The sequence below is a fragment of the Brachycentrus maculatus genome, unplaced genomic scaffold (genome assembly GCF_059751285.1).
Source record: "Brachycentrus maculatus isolate JH-2025_06_01 unplaced genomic scaffold, ASM5975128v1 h1tg000251l, whole genome shotgun sequence".
Classification (NCBI taxonomy): domain Eukaryota; kingdom Metazoa; phylum Arthropoda; class Insecta; order Trichoptera; family Brachycentridae; genus Brachycentrus; species Brachycentrus maculatus.
In genome coordinates, this window is record NW_028281002.1 from 2,501 (window position 1) to 29,434 (window position 26,934).

At 31.9% G+C, this 26,934-nt stretch overlaps 2 protein-coding genes across 2 annotated transcripts in view; one reads left to right on the top strand and one right to left on the bottom strand.

Moving 5' to 3' along the window:
• The window catches only part of LOC148306130 (cationic amino acid transporter 2-like), a gene marked incomplete at its 5' end in the record, with an annotated part of 2,081 nt that extends 293 nt beyond the window's left edge, over positions 1-1,788 (top strand). Inside the window, one exon of the mRNA XM_088265567.1 lies at positions 1,491-1,788. Coding sequence (XP_088121693.1) covers positions 1,491-1,660 — 170 coding nt within the window. The remainder of the gene's footprint in view (positions 1-1,490) is intronic.
• A 22,133-nt stretch (positions 1,789-23,921) lies between these two features.
• On the bottom strand, positions 23,922-26,143 carry LOC148306131 (uncharacterized). The gene is made up of 2 exons (XM_088265566.1): positions 26,074-26,143; positions 23,922-24,837 (listed from the first exon to the last, which is right to left on the bottom strand). Exons 1-2 carry the CDS (start codon positions 26,128-26,130, stop codon positions 24,001-24,003), a joined length of 894 nt encoding a protein of 297 aa, XP_088121692.1. The 5' UTR covers positions 26,131-26,143; the 3' UTR covers positions 23,922-24,000.
• Between the last annotated feature and the right edge of the window lie 791 nt (positions 26,144-26,934).

Here is a 26,934-nt window from a genome sequence, read left to right on the forward strand (position 1 = left end):
CCAGAAAATTTACTTTATCCCAGCAAACGCAGCATATTTTTAACTTTATATTTACCCGCTACAGGACAGAAGGTGTTGTTTTTGCATTTTCAAGAAAATATATTTTTTAATTATTTTTTTAAATATACTAAATATTTTTCAAATTGAGAAAAAACCTTCAGGTTTTACCTAAAAAGATGTGTTGTACAGTAAAAAGTTCGATAAGTGGCTTGATATTTATTTTTAATACATTTCATTATATTCTTAAACTTTAAAAACGATCTCCTGAAAAATCAATTTTTTTTTTTACATATGACGTTGTTGAAAGGAGTGAGCGATATGTGTTTTACAGCTATAGTATTTATTTAATTATTTTAGATCATAATTTGACCAGTTAATTTATGAACAACGTTTTGAGTGTGTCCAAATACTTGTTCACAAATCTGGATTATCTCCAATTATAGCAGTTATTTTTCATATTATTTTTTGACATCTCATCATAGATGAAGAAGAATATGTATGTCTGGCCATTTACGGGGCTGACGATTGTCATAGGCTAGTTAAAGTGATCGTTATACACAAGTGTAACATTCACTAATTCTTCCCATTATTGACAATCACACTAATTAATTGGTCAACTTATAAACTAAAATAATAAAAATGAAAATGATATTTTCTGGCGTTTCTCATGTATGTGATTATAATCCAGGATTCGTACCTCACATACTAATATAAGAGTTTCTGTTTAATAAAAGTCTTTATTTATTTATTTTATTTTCACGTACAGAAAATAAATAAATACATTCACGGGCTTATTGCTAAAAAGCAATGTCTCCCAACCAACCAAAAACAGACAAGTGATATTGGTCGAAACGTTTGATATCATTATATAGCTGTTTGCAATCAGAGGGTAGATAGTACATGAACATTTGAAAAATTTATAAATTACAAAATGATGATAATAAGGAAGGCAAAGGAAAAAGGGAGTTTAGGAAAGGAGGTAGAGGGAAAAACTAAACGAGGAGGTTTGATGGACAGTTAGGAATCTAATTATGTATAGTATTATATTCTTCAAACCCTTATCCGCACCCCAATGGTGCAAAGGAAACTGCATCATATAAAACTAGTATTATCTCGATCGTGTAACATAAATATCATAAATCATACCCTTTTTTTAAATCTCTTAATGTTTTTTGATAGTTTTATAACATAAATGTGGAATTGTTTAATTGGCTTTTTTTACGTAACTATTTTTGTTAATGTAATGTAATGTTTATTATTGTAAATGTAACTTTTGTTTATTTTATAATTTTTATATGTAAGCTGTACAATTCCCAAACAAATAAAAAAAAAAATTAAAAAAAATTAAGGAAAGGTGATCAGCCCTCCGAATCAGGTACCAGTCCAGGGTAATATTGAATAAATATTAGAGATAAAAAATGCGTGATTAATGATATAGAGTGTTATTGTGAATGTCCCTTATGGGTTTGTTTTGTTTGATTACAATGCAGGGTTGGTCGTGTACCTCGGGTACGGAATGCGGCATAGCAGGGCCGGCACAGGGGCGGGCGCCGGCGCCAGTATCGGCGCAGGGGGCGGGCTCCTGGCGGCCGGGGGCTCCGCGCACTGGGGCTCCACCGCCGCCGACAGCCAACCCATCGTCAGCAGGGAAGGAGAATAATTTTCAAATTTGATAAAAATTTTAATTATTTAAAATTGTAAATTATATTTCCTGATCAGTTTTAAAATTTTTATTTCATATCAGGAAATGAGAATATGCGTATAAAAGCAATGAAATTATGTAATAAGAGATCAAATTAGAATATGTAAAACTTATATATATAAATATATATATATATATATATATATATATATATATATATATATATATATATATATATATATATATATATATATATATATGTATATATATATATATATATATATATATATATATATATATATATATATATATATATATATATATATATATATATATATATATATATATTATACTGATGTATTTTATAGATATGGTTAATATGAGCAGTCTTCTTGCAAACCACGTTATGTTTAAAAAAAGTATTTTATTTATAGATTTGGCGTTTAGACTGGCATTAGTAGAGCTCCATTTAACTTTATGTTTTAAATGTACAATCAAACACGGGTTTTTTTAAAACACGTAAAAATCATTACTAACATTCGTTTAAAAATGCCATAACTAGGCGAAACAATTGTCACAAAATTGATATTTATTTGTTTTTTTTTTTTACAATAAAATACAACGAGAAATCAGTGATTGATTACACATTTATTACATTGAAAAAAAAAATTTCAAAACTTTGTAAAATTAAACAACTTTGTTTTAACTACTTTTTTATTATTAGTACACTTCAACCTACCGGTTTCGACAATAACCTTTTAAAACAGGAAGTTTTTGGTAAGGGAATGTAATTAACTATGAGTATTTTAATGTTTTTAATGTTTTAGAATTTGATTAACCTTGATGATGACAAGGTTCTTGTCGAAACCGGTAGGTTGAAGTGTACTGATAATTAAAAAGTGGTTAAAACAAAGTTGTTTAATTTTATAAAGTTTATAAAATGTGCCACAAAGTATCTGCAAAAAACATTCAAGAAATAGTTTTTTCGCCTATGGCAGCATTTGGTAGAATGTTAAATCATGATTTGAGCTTTTTTGACAGATTTTTAAAAGGGAACTATCGATCAGCAAAACGAGTTTTGTACGAGTATTGATTTTTGTATCAATAATATACCTCGAATTTGTTTTATGTCCTTTTATAAATTGAAAATTTTCAAACACAAGCCAATAAAAAATATAAACCATACATCGCAAACTACTTTCAACAACGTCTTGATTTTTCAGGAGATCGTTTTTAAAGTTTAAGATATTTATATATACAGGAATGTATCAAGAATAAATATAAGCCACTTTTAGAACTTTTTACTATGCAACAAATCTTTTTAGGTAAAATCTGAAGGTTTTTTCTCCATTCGAACAATATTGAGTATATTTTAAAAAAAATAATTAAACAATACCTTCTCTTCAAAATGCAAAAACAGCACTTTCAGCCCTGTAGTGGGTAAATATTGAGTTAGAAATATGCCTCTTTTGCTGGGATATAGTACATTTTCTGGACATTCCGAAAACATGCACAACTGAAAATTGACGATTTTTGATATATGATGTTGTTGAAAGGAGTGAGCGATATGTGTGGTTCACTTGCAAACCACGTTGTGTTAAAAGTTTTTCGGTCAATGACGCCAATCGGTAGAATATCTTCTACCGATGTGAGCTTTTTTCGATCAACTGTCAATCAGCAAAGCGAGTTTTGCAAGAGCAGATATTGATTTTCCTATTCCATTTTATTCGTTACTTTACAAGTTTAGGCAAATTATGGAAAAATTTAATATGCATGTTAATATTTTTAATTTTCTACTGATTGACGGCATTGGCTAAAAAACTTAATTTTTTAACTTAACGTGGTTTGCAACTGGACTTCTCATATGCGAAATAAGAATGTACACATAATTGTCAATCACGGGTAAAAGTGTGAATGTTACTCGTGTATAAAGTGATCACTCAAACTAGCCTATGACAGACCGTAGGCTCTGTAAATACCAATACTTCCTTATTCTTCTACATCTATGTACATACCTATGTATATTGAGATGTCAAAATTCAAGAAAATCGCAAATGAGTCCAATTTTAATTCACAAAAATGTATTACTTAAATGGAGGGTCTTTCATAAAGTACTGGGAATTAAAAAAAAATGTATGTAAATAATATATACATTTTTTTTTAAATATATTTTGTGTCAATTTGAACTACGTGCCCACTTTGAAATAACTTTTAAACTTGTCATGGACTCCTTACAAGAACATAAAGTCAAATTTCCCGATTGATGTATGTATAAGATTTATAATATACATATAAATGTATTGATACAAAATTGGAATATTATGTACACAAAAATTAAAAATATTTTCTTCTTAAATATGTCGGTATGTAAATAAATGTGTCGGGCTGTGGTCCCGTGGTTAGTGTCGCGGACTCTTAAGTCAGAGTTTTCCGGTTTGAACCCACTCCACCACAGTTTGATACCTATTTCTAATAATGAGCCGTTTAGGCTCACAGAAATAGTATGGAATTGAAATATTTGTAAAAATAATAAAAACACAAATATTTCTCTCTTTTTAAAATAAAATAAAGTACTGAATATTCAGAGATATCGAATAATTTTAAACACTTTTTCCACAATTGTTATCATAAAATGACATTTTAATTTTGTACTGACATTTCTTGGTGGAGTTTTTTAAAAATAAAAAAATAACTAAATAGTTTTTTTAACATTTTTATTTTATTTGACCAGTGACCGGGTTTTGATGGTGTAACGGCGAAACCCGGTCACTAGTCAAATAATATCAAAGTGTAAAAACCTATAAATTTGTTATTTTATTTTATTTAAAATAATTTCACAAAAAAAAACAATTAAGTACTTATCAATTAGTAGTACGTGAAATTAAATTTGATTTTTAACATATTGAATGCATCACGTTAGCATAAATGTAACACATGTAACTACATGACACATGTAAAATATATATGTAGCTAAAATTATGTAATTATAGATATTTCGTAAGTGTATGAAATTCCAGTATCGTAAAATGATTCGTAAAACAATGTATGTATTTATTTTATGTTTAAACTTGTCATTAAAAACACGTATTTTCATAAATCCAAATATAAAAATCAAACACTCGCTTAAGACTAGTGTTGATCTTATTCGTGTAAACACGACAAGTTTAGAGAACTAGAAATGTTTTCATTAACTTCTGAAAATACGGTAGTTCTCAAAATAAGTAGTGTTTACATTTATAAACACATAAGTGGTTTTAAACTAGTGTTTTATTTTTATATCGAATTGATTATATTATTCCACAAAATAATAAGAAATCATTGAATAATATATTTGGATGTATTCGGAATCACTGCTTTTGAAACTAACTATCAATATACGTGTTGATTTGTCGAAACTGACTACGTGTTGATATTTCGGACTCACTGCTTTTTGAAACAAAACATCAATAAACGTGTCGGATTGACTACTTTTGAAACAAAATATCAATAAGCGTGTCGGATTGACTACTTTTGAAACAAAATATCAATAAACGTGTCGGATTTACTACTTTTGAAACTAACTCGATATACATGTTGATATGTCGGTCTACTGCTTTTGAAACAAAAATATCTATATACGTGGTTATACGTCAGATTCAATACTTTTGGTACTAACTACATATGGTATTAATATACGCGTTTATATGACAGATTTACTGCTTTTGAAACTAAATATCAATATATGTTTTTATATGTACGATTCACTGCTTTTGGCACTTAATATCGATATACGCGTTGATATGTCAAATTCGCTGATTTTGTAATATAGACACAAACCATTTTCATCGATAGTTTGTATTAAATAATGTGTTATAAATCTTTACTTAAATAATTTAATGAGATCGTAATTTTATAATTTTTTGAATGTTTAAAATCTATGATTAAGTTCGTATACTATTCTTCGATTCTATGATAATTATTTGATTTTATGAAAATATACTTATTACTTGTTTCGAAGGAGATATTACTGTCTAAAACTATAAACGCAGTGATAATTTTATTGCTATCACACTTATTATTTTTTCATTTGATTTGATTTCCGGCCTCTCATTCAGTCGCTGCCTGACGGCGCGCTGGAACGGACGTGGTGGCTATGACTCAGTTGGCGGCGAGTTGGTACTTGCTACGAGCTGCGTACTAGTATTTCCATACAAATATGAATTTTTTTATGTTTTAAAATAGATTCAGAATTGGATATCAATAAATATTAATGCAGTTTTAAAATCTGCATGACTATCGTACGTATCGTGTTATAGCCTAAATTTTGAACGATTTTCTAATTTAAAAATATTATCTAAAATAAATATGATGAAGTATTATGCTAAAACCATTATGGATTAAATTAAGAAAGGTACATTGAAATGAATTGGGCATGAAAGTAGAATGAGTGAATAAATAGAAAATAAGAGAAGTCCAGAGAAGAACAGAGGAAGACCTAGGAAAACTTGGCGTAATCAAATACTTTAAATATTTGGGCGTGGTCAGGTCAGAAGTAAGAATGATCGGTGGTTCTGCATGAGGAGTTGAATGAATGTGGAAGAGGCTAAGATTGCTTTGTCTACCCCCTTGGGAAAGTGGCGTGATGGTTAATAAGTTGGTTAGTTAGTTAATATGATTTAGTCTATATCGGTAGCACTGAGTGTGTTTTTGAGGGACGAATACTTATTTCGAACTTCACCTGTTTTCACTTGACTTTCAACCTCACGGTTAACGAAAATGATCTAGTTTCTATGAATATAGCAGATATTGCTACATCGTTTGATGGAGCTCCTAACTCTATATTTTTTGTAATCTTTAAAATAATATTAAGGAAAAATTTCCCTTTTTAATTTTTTAAAATGAAAATGTTAAATCTCACAAAATTGTTATTGACAAAAACACAATCAGTAGGTACCGCGAGATTTAAGTACTTATATAAAAGCAAGTTTATTTTTGTCATGTTATTTCTGTCACTCTAATAAATCTGCCATAAATAAAATCTACGACAGAGCGAGACAACGAAATACACGCGCTTCGTTTGATCCGATTTCCGGCTTCTCGCTTTTTGGATGGCCGCATTCAGTCGTCGCCTGACGGCACGTTGGCACAGACGTGATTCCTATGACTCAGTTGGCAGTGATTCGGTACTCGCTGCGAGCTGCGTACTACGATTTCCATACAAATTTAAACTGTGGTCTTTTGGTACCCCGCTTCGAATCACGTGTATTTTTTGCATGATCAGTACGGAAAAGGTTAATCATGTTGACACAAATACATTGTGTAGCGCAAATTATGACGCACAACCAGATAGCATCTATATAATGATAGATGTTTTTCACATCGAGTATTTTATTTTATCTTTTTTTTGTATGTACAATAGCTCGATAATTATCGTTTTTCTACAGAATATAAATTTTATTTCATAATACGTCATTAACTAAAAAAACAATAATTCTATGAAAAAGAATTAAATTAAACGATAAAATCATCTATTATTTTGAGAAATAAATCGATTTTGTTTTTTTAACCACTCATATTTTACTTAACAACAGCAATAACCTTCGGCAATAACCTGTTGCGGAAAATAGTTGGTTGTTAATAAAAATGTGAGTGGATAAAAACAAAGTCTTTTTATTTCTCAAAATAATGTCAACGTGATCCACAAAGTTAATGCTTTCAATATTCAAAAATATAAAATCATCATTAAAAAAATAAATAAAAACGATTTTAACATTTTTCCTCAAATATTTCGTGAATTGATTCTGTTATCTCTTTGTAACAAAATCCATACATTTCAAAGAAAATTTTCACTACTTTTTCTTATAATGTATAGTGACACGTGTTTCGATACATTTAGCATCATTTTCTAACACCATATGTGAAACTAAGTCATAATTTTAGATTTGAGAATTATTTTAATGCCATTTTTTATGATAACAAAAAGTACTTGCTCTATTTCAAAATTTTCTTTTTGTAAAAATGTCAAACCATAATAATGTTTTTTTATTGGCCTGATGATGGAATGATTACTCTGAAACCGGTAGTCATGAATACGTGTTTATAAAAGTGGTATTACATAAAGTGAACGTTAAATTGTTTATTCTTATCAACGTAGATACTTACATACGTTTAAATATGTATATTTATATATTTATATATATATATATATATATATATATATATATATATATATATATATATATATATATATATATATATATATATATATATATATATATATATATATATATATATATATATATATATATATATATATATATATATATAAAAATATAAATAAAATATTTTTAAATGTAATTAATAAATATAAGTAAAAAATATATGAATGATTAAAAACAAAATACTTGAGATTATTTATGCACAATTAATACTATTATATTTATAAATTTGATTAGGATAAATTAATAATACACTAAGGTTAATTATTTATATATGTACATAACATATAAACATATATGTAAATTTAATATATTAGATATGCCGTAAAGTTCGTCCTTTTAAAGAATAAATCAAAGTTATCAATGTATACCTGTAATGATCTTTATTAAATATTATATTGTGCTTTCCATCACTGTTTATGACTTGTTGCCAGTGATTTGGCATTTTATATATCTCATTTTAAAATGGCAAGATGCTGCCCGGGATTAATATTAAATATAGCGTGAAAAACACTTTATTTTTTTCTGAATTTTCCCGTCATATTCGAACTCGGGCTCTCCAGCATGGTAGCCAAACGTGCTAACCACTACACAATGGAGGCGGACAATGAAAAATACTGGGTGTGTTGAAAGAAATAAACAAAAAGTATAATTTTATGTTCTTTTTTTGTTGTATTTTAAAAACATTATGGTATGGTAATATAACACTCTCTTTATCATTCATTGTTCACTTTGTGTTATACCACTTCAATAAACACTTATTTAGATAATAAATAAACAACTAAATTTAACTTAAAGTCCACTTCAATTGTATTCTTTCTCTCTTTCAAAATTTTATATTTGTATAAATGTCAGACTGAAATTATTTTATTTTAATGGCCTGATGATGGAATGATTACTCCAAAACTGGTAGTCATGGATAAATATTTATTAAAGTAGTATTACACAATGTGAACGATGAATGATAAGGAGAGTGTTATCATTATGTCGTCCGACTCCGTGGTGTAATGGTGAGCGTGTTCAGCTACCGTGCTGGAGGTCACGAGATCAATTCCCAGGGGGCATGAAAATAAATATTTTACGCTTTTATATTTATTTCAAATTTCCCTGGACTGGTCTCAGAAGCGCTAGAGTGATCTTCTTGCCTTCGTGTAAGTAACGATCAAGACAGCATTGCGTCAATACAATGCAGTGCCCTATGCACCATTGGGTGCGGAAAAGGGTAAGAAGAAGAATTAGAACATAACTTGGTAATTATATATACAAATTTTATTGTTTTATTATATTATAAGAACTCATAGTTATAAATCTCAAAGTATTAAATATGTAATGTACCTACTAATATATATATTTCATGTAATAAAACGAAATTAATGAAGAATGATATTTTTGCCCCGTTGTGGATAATTATATACTATATTTATTAGAAATATTATATTTGGTGTATATAATGAACTATTCACACATATTTAAACATAGAGTATATATTACAATGAAACAAATATATGGATAAAATGCATTTTATTTCATGTTTTTATATTTTAAATATTAAACCTTCCTCTCCCAAATCATCTGAAAATAACGAATGCTCCTAAGAGGGATATTTGAAAGATTCTAGTCGTATCCATAGAAATATTGCATGTTATAATAAAGGCAGTATTTGAAAGAACCCAGTCGTATTCATAGAAATATTGCATGTAATAATAACGCAGTATTTGAAAAAACCCAGTCGTATCCATAGAAATATTGCATGTAATAATAAAATGCAGTATTTGAAAGAACCCAGCCGCATTCATGGATATATTGTTTCATACTCGTATATTTAATAATAATAGGGGGTATTTGAAATAACCCAGTCGTATTTGAAAGACTTTAGTCGTATTCATGGAAACATTGCATGTATTAATAAAAGGCAGTATTTGAAAGAACCCAGTGGTATTCAAGGAAATATTTATGTTATATTAAATGGTAGTATTTGAAAGAAACCAGTCGCATTAAGAGAAATATTGTATGTAATAGTAATAGGGAATATTTGAAAGAACCCAGTCTTATTCATGGAAATATTGTATGTTATAATAAAGAGGATATTAGAAAGAACCTAGTCGTATTCATGGAAGCATTGTATGTAATAATAATAGGTGGTATTTTAATGAACCCAGTTGTATTTGAAAGACCCTAGCCGTATTTATAGAAATATTGTTTTACTATTGTAATTACGAGGGGGGGGGGGTATTAGAACCCAGTCGTATTTAAAAAAATTGGTATTCATGGAAACATTTTATGTAATAGTAATAAGCGGGTATGTGAATAGAATGAATGAGGAAAGAACGGTAATACTTGAAAATGGACAAGTCAGGAGTTTGGTCGGCAGGTATATATGAAGAGATTCTCATGCATGCAGAAGAGACGAATAATGTTTTCTAAGGTAGAGTGGATATTTTTTGTGTTTCATTATCATTTTGTGTTTCATTATTCAAGTGGATAATTAAAGCCTGAAAAATATTTTTAAAAAACGTTTACTCTCAACACATTATCGTAGACTTAAATCTGAACATTTGAAATCAACACAACTTTGCAACTGTGGATCAAATCGCATCTTATATAAACAAGTTTGCCTCGAGGGTACAGCATTCGAGGCGACACAATAGTTGTACGAGAGGCAGTTATCTTTAACGAAGAAATTCCCAGGTTTGGAGCATCTCCCAAAAGCGTTCAGTCCACTGTCGTATTTCGGAACACCACACGCGTTAGATGTAGTATTAAACTGTTGGTTATTGGCGCAAGCGTATATGTTTGGTATCAACACACTTGGGTCATCTTCATTTGAATACAGACAAATATAGTAAAGACTGTGATCATTATTGACCACACCCATTTCTCCTAATTTGCCACACTCTGAAACAGAACTACTGCAAGACGTATTGCTATCCAGAACGGTACTGCATTTCGCTGTTTTCGGATTGTAAGCGAATCCTTGATCACAGGTAAGAACGATCGGGTTTTTTTGAACTCCATCTGCGGGGTTCTCGTTGTCTGTCGGAATGCACATATGATACTTAATGCAGCTAAAGGGGTGAGGAAAAAGTCCGATTTGGTTGCAAGTGAATTTGTAGCCGGATTCTTTTTCGCATCCAGCGTTCGGTTTGGAAGTGCAGCTTCCCAATTCTGATGAGCAAGTCTCTCCTGACGAGCAGTTGTAAAGAGGTGTTTGCAACCACTTGTCACCGTTGAGTTGTACGCAGTAAGAAACCAAATGACAGTCAGAACAGATGAAGCCAGGCTTAGAGCAGTTTTTTTCGACAGCATCCCTCGCTTCGAATCCAAAAGGGTACATTTCGATGGGTCCAAAATCGCCACTGATTCTTTGAGGCTGTACAGGGAATGAGAGATCGTTTTCTCGCAAGCATTGTACCTGAAGAAACCAAAATACAGCTTGTTTAAAAAATGTTGATATAATAAAATATTTTGAGTATAAAATTGACAATATAACAAAGGAACACATTAAACAAAATTTATCACATAACTCTTTTTGATTCGGTAGTCAGTTTGTGGTAATATCCATCCATTTTAATTTTACTTGGCAAATAGCACTATTTCTAAAAATCTTTTCGTTTCGATGCATTTAGTATCATTTCCATACACCGATGTCACAATAGAATTTAAGACATAGTGCTATTTACGAAGTAAAATTTACATAAAAGTAAACACACTATTTTATTAATTAAATTATTTAAATAACACGTGGAAAACTAAATGATATTCAATAATGTTATATGCATATCAAATAATTATAAATATGAAATCATTTTAAAAATAATACTTTTTGATGGAATTTTACCTGCAGAAACAAAGATGACAGTAAAATATAAATTTTCTCAAACATTTTTCACTATTAGGTATGGAAAACCGTTCTTAAATGATGCTATTTTCTCGAGAATTGCATTCATATTTATAGTCATCTATAATCTGCATTCGTATTTGACCAAACATTAAGTTAAACAAGGAAATAAGTAAAATTTACAATTGTTTACTAATATAGTTTTATGACGTATGTACTAAAACTCGACTCGTATACGAACATATATATATTTTTTAGTTGCATTTTATTATAGTTATAAATCTTTCTAATCTAATGACAATTATGACACAACGTTATTAAAGTTTTAACCATTATTTGACAAACTATGACACTGTGAACCCAGTAAATACAGATTAATTCTCGTAAATTAATTGATTTACACAAATGAGAATCCTAAAATATGAATATTTGAAGAAGTGGGATGCAAAAAACTGGTGCAGTTGTACGTAAAATTCATAAAAGTGGAAATATCTCGAAAACAAAGACATCAAAATACGTGGAGTATTTTTTGATATATTATTTTAAGAAATGAAAATACTGTTTTTTGATTTAATAACATTTTTATTGAAAACCAACTAGTTTCGGCAACAACCCGATGCCCTCTTCAGGGTTTATTTAAGAATATGATCCACAATGTTAACGCTTTCAATATTAAAACTTTATTTTTTTATTGCTACATACATCTAATACAATTTACCATTGGTCTTTTAACAGTGAGCAAGGAATAAGTACACACGCTTGAGTTCTAATATCATAATATTGATCCGCAGCACAAGCAACATTAGAAGGAAGACTCCCTATAGAACTGCACTGTGTGTATGACATGCAATTGCTACCGTAAAACTTTCCACTGCCCAGGCATCTCCCGTCTGCTCCTACAGCCTTAGGGGGAGTGAAGTCAATACAGCTCTTGGAGGCTGTATCAAAGAACTCATTGTAAGGGCAAACCAAGATCTGAGGGAAGTATTTTTCGCCTTCCTTCAGGCAAAGGTAATAGAGACTGGGATTGTTTGGCACCGGTCCAGTTACTCCAGACGCTGTGCAGTTTGGCGAGAAGACGGGACAGACTCCGTTGACCATTTTCTTCCGGCATAAAGTGGTCAGAGTGTCGTAGTAAAATGCGTTGTCGCACTTTAGAGAAATTGGCTTCTTGACTACGTGGCCATCGCTATCGGGGATGCACACGTGGTACTTCTGACAGTTGAACGGATCCGGAAACGTACCAGTTTGGCGGCAGGAGAACTCGTATCCTGGTATGACGGAATCGCAGGATGGGTTATTTCCCGCAGTACACTTTCCGGTTTCCTCCAAGCACGTCTCTCCAGATGGACACGCTTCCATATCCTCTTTCAGCCACTCTCCTCCTGGCATCTGAATGCAGAACGTGACATTTTTGCAGTCTTCGCACATCAAACCGGGCTTCGTGCAACTCTTTCCCTCGCTTCTCACAAGCTTTCCCTCGGTTTTGTCAGCTCTGTACGTGTACACATCGAATGCGCCGAGATTATCACCGCCATCCTCACTAATCCCAAATACCTGCAAATGTATATAATATTGATATAATACGTGATAATGGATACTTACACCCTCTTCTAGACGAACGGAAGGTCTGTTAATGACAGTCAAAAGTTCGGCTTCCCCTGAGAAGTTTCTTAAGTGATTTCTTCCCAGCATCGAGAAAATGTTGAGAAATTTCTGATTGGCCCATTGGGGTTATAGAATCCTCGAAAGACATAAAATGGAAGACTAAAAAAATCACGTATGCTACAGATAGATGATTGGAAGTCATGGCCTAGGTGACGTTGTCCATGATAGAAGGACCTACAACCTGAGGACGAGGAGAGCTGACCCCAACAGTCTACAAAGACGATAATTTGGGATGGAGCCAAGAAGAAGGGGTTATAGAATGGTGAATATAACACTAGGTACTAGTACATATATCCAAACGACCTTGTACGTTTCTGTAGAACTTTTTCAAAATATTATTTTGAATATTTTTGACATCTTAACATAGATAAAGAAAGATATGGAAGTCTGGGTATTTCAAGGCTTATGAAAAAAAATTAAATCGCTCCTAAATGGAGAAAACCCAGATTTGTGAACAAGTATTTGGACACACTCAAAATGTTGTTATTTAGTATCAATTTGAAAAATGTACTAGATGCAGAAGATGTTGGTAATTAATTTCTTGAGGAATACTTACATTCAGTCCACATGAAATAAATGCTAATAAATAAAGTAAACACGCCATTTTAGACATCTTGATGTTTGTCTAAAATTACCTAATAAAATATTAAGCAAAAATGCTTCGCTTTATATACAGCAATGCTCAACAATATCTAAAGCCAGTTGTTTCAAATACATATGTTTTACATATATATATATATATATATATATATATATATATATATATATATATATATATATATATATATATATATATATATATATATATATATATATATATATATATATATATATATATATATATATATATATATATATATATATATATATATATATATATATATATATATATATATATATATATATATATATATATATATGTATAAATTTATTACAAAAAAACAAAAACAATAAATAATAAGTGTAAGTTTATGCTTATTACCTTATGTTTTCTCATTTATTTCTTTTAAATATGCTTCTTGTGCCTATTTATTATACCTGTTTATTGTTTTTATATTTTGCCATGTGTTAGTATTACTTTTGGTTATTTAAAAAAAACGTTACTTTATTATTTGTGTTCCAGTCTTGTTAACCTCAATCCCATGTCCCAAAATGAGAAATAGAAATTACTCATCGGGTATATTATATGCATATATGATTTATGTATGTAATGTGTTTTGAAATAATAAATAAGTCCCCCTCCAAGCACAAGAGCTTAGTCTCTTTATTGGAAAGAACTGCGTTATTAATTTTAATATTGTAAAAGTACAAATGTCGAGAAATTTCATTATAATTATTTTTTTAAAACTTTTGTTACATATTCAATAAAAAAAATATTTAAAAAAATTAATAGATGTGGAGCTAAGATAAGAATGTATGTCTGGACAGGCAAGTGTGCATCCTCTCTGCCTAACCCTTCAGAGAAGCGGTGTGATGTTGATGTTTGTAGATGAGTTGGGCTCCCCTGTGATAGACGAAAACAAAGAAAAAATAATTGTGATAATTTTTAAATTATCGTTCTTCAAAATCTGTTTTTATTAATCATAATTAAAATATAAAACTGATTAGCATTTCGAAAATTAATCTTTTTTATCATCACATCAGAATATAATGATGACAGATAAGTGCGGAGGATTTATTTTTACTAACCATCACGCCCCTTCCCCGCAGGGAGAGGCAGAGAAAATAGAACGCTACACAACCCTGACTTTTCAAACATTCTTCGCCTCTTCCACATTTATGCATCTCCTCATACATACTCGACGATTATTTCAACTCCTGATACAAACGCTTTCAAGTATTTGACCTAACTGATCGTTCCAAAGTTCCTACGTTTTCCACGGTCTTCCTCTGCTTCTTTTCCCAACTACATTTGCCTCATAATTTGTTTAACCGTTCTTTCCTCACTCATACGTTCCACATGTCCAAACCATCTCAACACACCTTTCTTAATTTTATCGATAATGCTTATCACAGCTTTGCATTCTTTCCTTAATTCAACATACGAATCTATCAAACATCACATTTTGCCGCACATTTATTTGATGGATCGCATTTGACTGTATTCAGTCTGCTTTCATCCTTCTTATGCCAATTCCATGCCTCGCTTTCATACATAAGGGTTGGAACCATTTTTTATTTAAAATTATTTTCAAATAAAAGTACCTACATTGGAGGGCTTGTTGGTGAAAAGCAACATATTCCAACCAACCAAAAACCGACAAGTAATACTGTTTAATAGCTTAAGGCTTATACAGTGGCTCAAAATTAATCATCGTACGTCAATCATATTTGAAATTTGTGAACTAGACAGCTGCAGTATACAAAAAAACTGGTAAAATGGGCACAAATGTGCATCAACACTGGCAGCAGACACTTGACGGATATCATATTTATCATAAAACAAAAAAAAATAAGGTCCAAATAAAGATTTTCATTATCAAAAACCTTTTTTTTAGTTCAATAAAAAAGTTTTTTATAAATGAAATTGGATGATAAATTTTGCGCCACTCTGAATCAGTTTGTATACTGCAGCTGTCTTGTTCACAAATGTCAAGTTTGATTGACGTACGATGCAGTTTTCAAAAATTATAACATCTTCCGATAGGATCATTAATTTTGTGCCACCCTGTTAATGCGTTTGTTATTAGAGGGCAAATCATGCTTATATATATACGAAAAAAACAACAAAAAAACATTTCAATACACATAGATGAAGAAGACTATTGTAGTGTGGGTATTTACAGGACTTATGACCTGTAATAGGCTGGTTAAGTGATCACTTTACATTCGGGTAACATTTACATCTTTTAGATATTTAAAAATGTTACAGCATAATTCAATGATTTTTTTTTTAAAGTAATAACCTGCAAGGCCTCTGTTTTTTTAGGCTTGCCTGCAGGTAGGATAGTAAGGATAGGGAAGGCAAATGTGAAAAATACCTCACAAACACCCAGGCCAACTGAATATAAATATTTCTTGAATTTATTTTGCAATTGGCGGGAATGGAACCCGTGACGCCATTTTCGCAGTCGAGCGTCTACCCACGCAACGGCGCCTGTCAATTTATTTTTAAAACCTTAGCCTGTGTAAAAAATCTTTTGAAAGCAATGAAAACACTGTTTGTTGCGATAATGTCCTTGCATCTCCTTTGAGCAGCAACCATCCGGAGAATGTGGAAAGAAGGGGAAGAGGCCTATTTCCAGCAGTGGAGGTCAGAGGGCTCATTAAGAAGAAGAAGATGAAGATCTCCCTTAAAAGTTTGATCGATCCAGGTTTATTTGTCGTTTATTTAAACATGTTTCCAGTTTCTCATCCTCTTATTGACGAGAATCTGGAATCGTCTCGTTGTGCAAGGATTTTATTTATTGATAAAAATTCTTTTAAAAAGTAAGGCATCCATAAGAATATTGCGTATAATTTCCTTGCATCTCTATTGAAAATTTGCTAAATTTTCTCATTTTCTTAGCGGTTATCAGAGTGAAAAAAGTGGTGATTTTTATCAGGTTGCATAATTCTTGGGTGTAATAATAACAAAACAAGTTAATTATTTATTTTTATTTTGTGTGCCATATATATATATATACCTATTATTACCTACAGAAAAAAGTACCTACCGTCTTTTTTTTTTAAATTTTTAAAGTACATATTTGCTTAACTTTTTTTTCATTTTCATGTTTTTGATTTTTTTGTTTTATGTTTAAATCAAATATTTGTGCTTTATATTAGCACTTTTAATGTATTTTATATCTGATATCTATTGTAACCTTGCCAGTGCCCTTTTTTATGACCTAAAATAAAATGTATACCCACACACAGGCAATGCTTTTGTGGGATTTTTTTTGTTATAGTAATATTATATATTTTTTTGTACTTGTAATTTTAATATATCGTGAAATGCAAAATAATTTACAATAAAGAAAAAAAATACCACTACCTATTAAATCTATTTTGACGCACGTTTCGATGCATTCTGCATCGTTTTTGAACACCGTATGCACATAAAATGACGCGCAACGTCAAACACGTGTTACAACGGATTTTAAGAAATAGTAATATTTACCAAGTGAAATTTAAATTAAATCAAATGGATCATAAAGTGACTGCCGAATCAATTTTAAAAAATTAATAGTCCAACAAACTGCAGTCAAACTGAGTGCACTTCTCTTCTTTGTGGTTGTAGTACGTGTTATTAGCGCATGTTTGGTTTGTAGGCGGTACACCGACATTCGTGCATAAGATGTAGCTGTGACAGTCTGCCGGGTCGTAGAAGGATCCGACCTTTGCGCATTTCCCTTCTGTGTCTACTCCCGTTTCTAATACGTCGATGCATTGTCTGCTAGAAATATCGTACTCCTTGTCATTTTCGCAGGCAAAAATATGCGGGAAGAGTGGAGCATTGGCAGGTTTGAAGCAGATATAGTAAAGCGACGGGTTGCCTTTGATCGCTCCTCTGTCTCCAACATCCTTGCACGCAGGGACCGGATCAGGGCAGTCGCCGTTAACCAGCTTCTTCCTGCACAGATTTGTTCTAACGTCGTAGTAGTAATTTCCTTGGCAGGTTAGTTCCTTTGGCTTGATTTCCATCCCGTCTCCCGGGTAGCACATGTGATATTTCTGGCAGTCGAACGGGTCGGGGAAGATGCCCAGCTGGTAACACGTGAACTCGTATTCCAGGGGTCCGTCACACGGGGGGTTGTGCGTGGTGACACATGTTCCGGTTGACATTTGGCAGGTTTCTCCAGTCTTGCAATCTGGCAGCTCGATAACTATGAATCCATCTCCTATCGGAACGCACTCGAACACCTTGAAGCAATCTCCACACACTGTTCCTTGTTTTGTACAGTTGACTTCAGCGGATGGGGTAACTCCTCCATAATAATAATCATATTCATATGTAGCTCCTCCTGTTATTTCATCGGGATTTATAAACTGATATAGTTCTTCCTTTTCTGACACCTAAAAAAAGAATTTTATTCATTGATAATTTTTTTTTAAGTTAAGGATCTCCTTTTTCTTCTTTTTATAGATCCTCAGGATCAGATCTGTCTGTGCTTCCGCCTGTCACTCTTGGGATATTGACTGTCAGCTATCTCTCTACCTTTTTGGAGGTCTGCCTGGGAGTCAACATCCTTCAGGGTTTCCTCGAAGGGTATGGTATCCATAAGATAAAACTATTTCAAACATTTTAAGTGTGTCCTAATACTTGTTCACAAAGCTAGATTATCTCAACTTTGGAGTTATTTTATACATTTATGACATCTCAACATAGATGAAGAAATATATGGATGTCTGTTATGAACTCATACGTAATGTGTCACGAGTTTAATCAACAAATATAGCAGTGTCGAAAATTTAGTAGTTTAGTTGTCAATTATGGGTAGAACTGATGAAAGTGATCATTTTACCAAGCCTATGATGGTCGTAAGCCCATTAGATGACCAGGCTTCCATATTTTTCTTCTATGTTGAGATGTCAAAAATGTAAAGTATGCATGTATTAATCAAATCAATACAAAAACCAGAAGTTTTTAAAATAAACTACCAATCAACTACTAGAGGTACTTACATTTAATGCGAAGGTAACTGATGCTATCAGTAAAAGCAAACACACGGGCTTGCACATTTTGATCAATTGTATAATTCTTCGACTTAGGAACACTTGAATGCTTATCGGAATGTTTTCCGTTTTATATTATATCGCACTCACATAGGTACATCAAATGTCTTTCATATATGCCAGGTATTTTAAATCTGACATATGGGACAGCAAAAAAATATACAGTTGTATGACAACTTATTATGGCCACCTTATGAAATTGACAATATTCAAGTATAATCCTCTTTTTTTTATTATGAAAAAATAAATTATTGTATTTAATTTATATGGAGGTGTAAAATACATTTTGGTCACGTAATAATCGGTGCATTTTTAAGCTGTTGGTAACACTGCCTTTCCTAAAAGCCAATTTATAAGCAATTTTTTCTCAGTGCTCATGTGGATTTTGCTCGAGAGTTTTTATACAATTGCTTAAGTTAAATTTGAAGTAAGTATTCAAATCAGTTGTTTTAATATTTTGTGAAAATTTTTCTAAATCTGATAAAGTATAGTTTAATAAATAATTATATTTTATATGATATTTGATTGAATATGTGTGTTTAAACAAATTGTCAACTATTGTACCAAAATATTTTCTTAATTTTTAGACTTGGGCAAGAAATAAGACTTTTCACCTCAAAAAAATTTTGAAATTCACTTATTGTCCACAACATTTTGAGTGTTTCCATATGTGGGATTATCCATTTAGGATTTATTTTTACAACGACACATCAACATAAAAAATATGAGTCATGGTATATACAGAGCTAATGGCTAGTCACAGTCGGGAGGCTTTTAGTATGTGAGATATTTCGGGTAGAATCCTACATACATTTAAAAAAGGGCAAGTGATTTGTGAATTTTTGCCATGTCAACCGCTGAGGTGTGAGAAACACAATGTTTTTCTTTTGCAAATGTGCTCATTTTCCGTAATTTATGTCTTCAACTTATCAACTAATGATGCGTAGCATGCTCCTCGAATAGTTTTTTTTATAAGTAATCTAAGAAAATAACTCAGTGTTTATCCCAAAAAAAAGTCGCCATCACTTTTTCAGTCGAAGGTCGAACAGTTTTGCCCTTTTTGGAGGCCAATTAATTCCCCCTTCGCAGTCCACTGTTTAAACTGTATTTTTGTTTCTGGAGTAGAATTGTGTATCCATGATTCATTTACAGTTATTTATTTATTAGATAAAAAAAACTAACTAACCATCACGCCGCTTCTCCGCAGGGGTAGGCAGAGAGAATAGAGCGCCACACCACTCTGTCCTTACAAACATTCTTCGCCTCTTCCACGTTCATGCATCTCCTCATACATACCCGCCGATTGTTACGATTGTTACTTTCAATTATTTGGCATACCTGATCGTGCCATGTTTTTCTCGGTCTTCCTCTGCTTCTTTTCCCGCTAACATTCGCCTCATAAATTTGTTTTACCGTTCTTTCGTCACTCATTCGTTCTACATGTCCAAACCATCTCAACACACCTTTCTTAATTTTATCGATAATGCTTATCTCAGCTTTGCATTTTTTCCTTATTTCACTATTCGTACATCTATCATACATCGTTTTGTCGCACATTCTTCTGAGAGATCGCATTTCGACTGCATTCAGTCTACTTTCATCCTTCTTTTGCTAACTCCATGTTTCACTTCCATACATAAGAGTTGGAACCAGGACTCCGTTGTGCACTGCCAGTTTAGCTTCCGTTTTTATTTGCTTTAACTGATTTCAGTGCACCATTAACTATAACATTAGATAATTATTAATATATATTAATAATCAAATCAATAAAGACCGGTGCAAATATTCGTTTGAACACGTTTTTTGAGTTAAGACAGCAGCAGGCACCTCGGTGGTTGAAGCGCTACGTGAGCGCAGTCAAGGGATAACTGGAAAAGAGTCATTGCTTCCACAAGGGTCATTGCTAAAACCCTCAGTAATGAGGAGTATTATTATTATTGTTAAGCAAATATAACGATTGCACTAATTATCGGTTCGCTTAAATCAACGGCTATCTTCCGTTTAGGATAAGCGTATAAATACGTGATTGAAATTGAATTTTTTTCTAACTTTTTACAATTTATATTTGAATCATTTTATGATTTTCCATTTTATAATTTAAATGTAACTTTGTTATAAACTTACTATTAACATATTTTACTATAACTTAAACTAACTAACTAACTAACAGAGGTACTAACCATCACGCCGCTTCCCCGCAGGGGTAGGCAGAGAGAATAGAGCGCCACACCACTCTGTCCTTGCAAACATTCTTCGCCTCTTCCACGTTCATGCATCTCCTCATACATACCCGCCGATTGTTACGACTCCTAACCTGACCACTTTCAAGTATTTGGCATACCTGATCGTGCCATGTTTAATACCATTATAACTTAATACTATCTAAAATATTTATGAAAGTATTAATCAGTCTTGATAAAGAAGTATATATATATATATACATATATATATATATATATATATATATATATATATATATATATATATATATATATATATATATATATATAAATATATATATTTATGTATATATATATGTATATATATATATATATATATATATATATATATATATATATATATATATATATATATATATATATATATATATATATATATATATATATATATATATGTATAAATTTATATATATTTTTTAATTATCTTCCTTAATATCTCTTTTGGTCGAATATAATTAAGATTATCAATCATTCAGATATCTCAACGTCAATCAAAACAGATAATATTGTAAAATATGTTTTTCTTCGTTAAATCCATAACTATAGTTTTTCATTATAATCTAAGTTGATATTTTTTTATTAATCGTTGATAACTTCATTGGGATTTCCGGAGTAGAGGCAAGTTAGAGAAAAAAATATGACTAACTTACCGTAACGCCGTTTCTCCGCAGGGATAGGCAGAGAGTATAGAATGCCACACCAATCTGTCATTGCAAACAATTATAACCTCTTCATCTTCATTCATGCATCTCCTCTTACATAATTGTCTATTATTGCAACCCCCTGACCTGACAACATTAAAATATTTAAAACACTTGATCATACCAAGTTTTCCTCGGTCTTCCTCAGCCTATATTACCAACCACATTTGCCTCATCAATTTGTTTTTACAAACTTTACAAAAAAATAGAAAACAAATATCAATTATGAAATTTGGAATGTGTCCAAATAAAATAATTTAATACAATATATAAAACACTTATCCGCACCCAAATAGTGCATAGAGCACTGCGCCATATACCGCATTGTTATCTTGATCGTATACACATGAAGGAAGGATGATCAGCCCTCCGCTTCAGGTACCAACCAGTCCAGGGTATTATTGAATAAATATTACAGTGAGAAAATCTCTTACATATATTTTAACCCCCCTGGGAATCGAACCTGGGACCTACAGAACGGTAGCCGAGCGTGCTGACCATTACACTACGGAGGCAAATGAAATAACTGGTCAAAATATACGCTGCATATAATTGAGAATTATGTGTCTTCCAATTTATAAAATAATCCGGTCAGGATATTGCATGCGTCTAAATAAAGGGTCTCTGCTTAATAAAAGCTTTCTCAAATCAACTAAAGATGGCTCTCGTCAAAAAGCGTCATAAGTTTTTTTAGGAGTTCCAAATACATTTAGGAGTTGTCAGAGAAATTTTGAGTAGTGTGGTTGTCAATCATAGGTAGAATGGTGAATGTTACACCTATGCAGCCTATGACAGGTAATAAGCCCTGTAAATACCCAAACATCCATATTCTTTTTCATCTGTGTTGTAATTTTAAAAAAACTATGATTTTTTACAAAAAAAATGTAGTGAACATGCATATATTATACATAGATAAAGTAACAAATATGTAAGTTTCTGCTAAATAAAAAGCTTACTTAAATTAACCACAGATGCTGCCCATAGCCAAAGATTTTACTCATGAAATGACGTGTACACTTGGCTTCTTCTACATCGATATTGAGATGATTTAAAAATGTGTTTAAAGAAAGTGTGCTAAAATTTTACTTCTTTATTAAAATTATTTAAAAAAACACTTATTTTTATACCACTAGAGTTTATTTATGACTACTATTTCGGAAGCTAAGCTTCCATCCTCAGGTCTAAATGTAAACTAAAATATAATTAATAAAAAACTGTTCTATAAATAAGAAGAGGGAAAAGTTAGGGGGAGGGGGGGTTAGTCAAGGGGGCGGAGTTTGAAAATAAAGGAAAAAAGGAAAGCAAAGGTGAATAATTTTGAAACAATATATTATTTGTTAAATTATTATTATTAGAATTTTGTTTTTTTGTTTTTTTTCAAAATTTTCTAAATAATTCATAATTTTGCCTTTGTGTGGTACAAGGTATAATAATTTAAGCTTATGAGGGTGGAATGAGTGTTTTCTTTAATAATTTAACGTGTCTTACCACAAAGTAAATGTCAAAACAATAAATAATAATATTTATTTATTGAGAATATACATTCATATAATATTTGTTTGACTAATCACTTGTCGATGAAAACAACTGTAGTTTTCGAAACTACATAGTCGTGTGTAATGAAATAAAAGTCATTATTTTTTGACATCTCATCAATGATGAGGAATAATATGGAAGTCTGGGCATTTACGGGGCTGACGACCGCCATAGGCTGGTTTAAGTGATCACTTTACACACGTGTAACATTCACCAATTCTACCCATTATTGACAACCACCTACTCAAATTCTTGGAAGTTCTATATTTATATAGTTCATATAAACCAATTCTTGTTCTTCTTGAACTTCACTTGAGACATCTATTGGTGTAATGTAAATTAATTGGAGATAATCCAGATTTGTGAACAAGTATTTAGACACACTCAAAATGATGGAAATAAAACTCAATAGGTGGTATTATACAAAAAATATATATTGGAAATGAATTAATTACAAACTTTGAGTGAAAGGGAAATGCAAGGGTAATATTGGGTGAAAAATAGAAACAAGTTATTAATATTAATATTCCAACAAACTGCAATTGAATTCCGCGCATAGGCGCGTTTTGTGGTTGAAATACATGTTATCGGGACATGTTTGCTTTTCGGGAGAGGCGCCTACTGAGGTACACGTGATGAAGTCGTGACAGTTCGTCGGGTCATAGAATGCCCCAGCCCCTGTACATTCCCCGCTGGAGTTGACACCTGGGTTTGGAGACACATCGATGCACTGCCTGCTGACAACGTCGTACTCCCTGTCATTTTCGCAAGCGAAAATGTGAGGGAAGAGAGGACTGCTCGTAGGTTTAATGCAGATATAGTAAAGCGACGGGTTTCCTTTGATCGCTCCTCTGTCTCCAACATCCTTGCACGCAGGGATCGGATCAGGGCAGTCGCCGTCGACCAGCTTCTTCCTGCACAGATTTGTCCTAACGTCATAGTAGTAATTTCCTTGGCAGGTTAGTTCCTTCGGCTTGATTTCCATCATTTCTCCCGGGTAGCACATGTGATATTTCTGGCAGTCGAACGGGTCGGGGAAGATGCCCAGCTGGTAACACGTGAACTCGTATTCCAGGGGTCCGTCACACGGGGGGTTGTGCGTGGTGACACAAGTTCCGGTTGACATTTGGCAGGTTTCTCCAGTCTTGCAATCTGGCAGCGCTATAACTAGGAACCCGTCTCCTATCGAAATACACTCGAATACCTTGAAGCAATCTCCACACATCGGTCCAGGTTTGGTGCAGTTTACATCAGCGGACGGTGATACTCCCCCGTAAAAATCGTCATACTCATAAGTACCTCCTCCCGTGATATCATCGGGATTTACAAACTGAAGCACATCTTCCTTTTCCGATATCTAAAAAAAAATCATCTTTAATAATAACCAATTCAACTGTATTGTAACATTTTGACAAACTGGCAGTGCACAACGAAGTCCTGGTATGGAAGAGAAACATGAAATTAGCAAAAGAAATATGTTAACTGAATACAGTTAAAAAGCGATCTCTATGTATGTTAGATGTTTGAATCGTAAAATAAGAAAAGAATGCAAGACTACAAGAAAATGCAAGAGATAAACATCATCGATAAGATTGAGATGAGAAATTTGTGTTGAAATGGTTTGGGCGTGTGAACGAATGAGTGAAGGAAAAACAGTAAAACAAATTTACAATGAGAATGTAGATGGAAATAGAAGTCAAGGTAGAACGAAGAAAACTTGACATGATCAAGTAATTCAAATAATTAAAAGTGATCCGGTATCATCCTTGTGGTAACTTATGGTCTGGAAACTTTATCCGCTAGGACTATAGTAAATCAAGATGTCCAACAATCCATACAGAGACAAATGCTACAAGGCATAAGAGAAGTTGAAAACAGGAGTAGTGGAAAACTTGGCATGACAAAGTATGTCAAATACTTGGGCATGATCAGGTCAGGTGTCGAAATAATCGTCGGTTATGTATGAGTAGATGCGTGAGTATAGGGGAGGAGATATATGTTTGCAAAGACAGAAATGATAGTTTTAAACTTATTCAAATATAGAAATAAGAAAGGTAAATGACTGTTTGATATATCGCTCAATCCTTTCAAGAACGTCATAAATAAAAAACTTCGTTTTTCAAGAGAACGTTTTTAAAGTCTAAAAATATAATACAATCTATTCAAAATAAATATCAAGCCACTTTTTGAACTTTTTACTGTGCAACAGATCTTTTTAAGTAAAATTTAAAGGTTTTTTCTCCGTTTCAAAAATATTTAGTGTATTTAAAAAAAATAATTAAATAACACCTTTTCTTCAAAATACAAAAACAACACTTTCTGCCCTGTAGCGGGTAAATATTATATAAAAAAATATGCCTCTTTTTCTGGGATATTACGTCATTTACAGGTACATTTTCTGGGCATTCCGAAAACATGCACAACTGAAAATTGACGATTTTTGATATATGAAAGGAGTGAGCGATATTATATTAATATACTAAGCAATACCAAACAATTCCAACAGAACTTCAAATATTTGGGAACAAAGTATTTATGACGTTCTTGAAAGGAGTGAGAGATATGTACAATCGCAATTTTGAAATGCACTTACACTCAGAGCAGAAGAAACTGATGCAATGAGCAAAAGTAAACACGCGGTTCTAACCATTTCGGTATTTTGTCTCATCGTTTCCTTAAAAGACACTACTTTGATGTTTTCAGGAAGCTTTATATATATACTAGTTTCATACAAACACTCGGGTACATCCAATGCATTACATTTATTCCAGGCGTTGTAAACCTGAAATTTTAAAGATATAAGAACGCACCATTTTGATTGTGTCCAAATACTTGTTAAAAAATCTGGATTAACTCCAATTATATGAGTTATTTATCCCTTATTTACAGGAGTGATCACATTGCCTTCACGTGAGTAACGATTAAGATAACACTGCGATAATACGATGCAGTGTCCGATGCAGAATGAAGGCAGAGAGGAATAAAGAGATAAGGCGTAGGACGCAGCAAATCTTGGTCACAACTGTCGTCAAGAAAGGCGATTGAGTTGGCTTGGCCTTTATTGATAGCTGTCATTTCGCAAAAAAATGCCTTTTCTGAAAACTTCGTGCTCTGGTCAAGGGCCAAAAGTAGTTTGGAATATATTTTTAAAAAAATTACTTCATGTGCAATCCAAAATACAACTTTTTAGACCCCTTTCATAGTTAAATTCACAAAAGGTTAAACAAAAAACTCATCACATGACACTCTTTACGTTCTAATAAACAAAGCTTTGAATTTTTATTAATATTTATAACACAAAAATGAATGTCTCCAAGATAAAATTATATTTATACACTTATCACTCACTCCTTTCAGGAACGTCCTAATTAAAAAAAAACTAGATTTTTCAGGAGAACGTTTTTAATGTTTAAAAATATAAAACAATGCATCAAAAATAAATGTCAAGCCACTT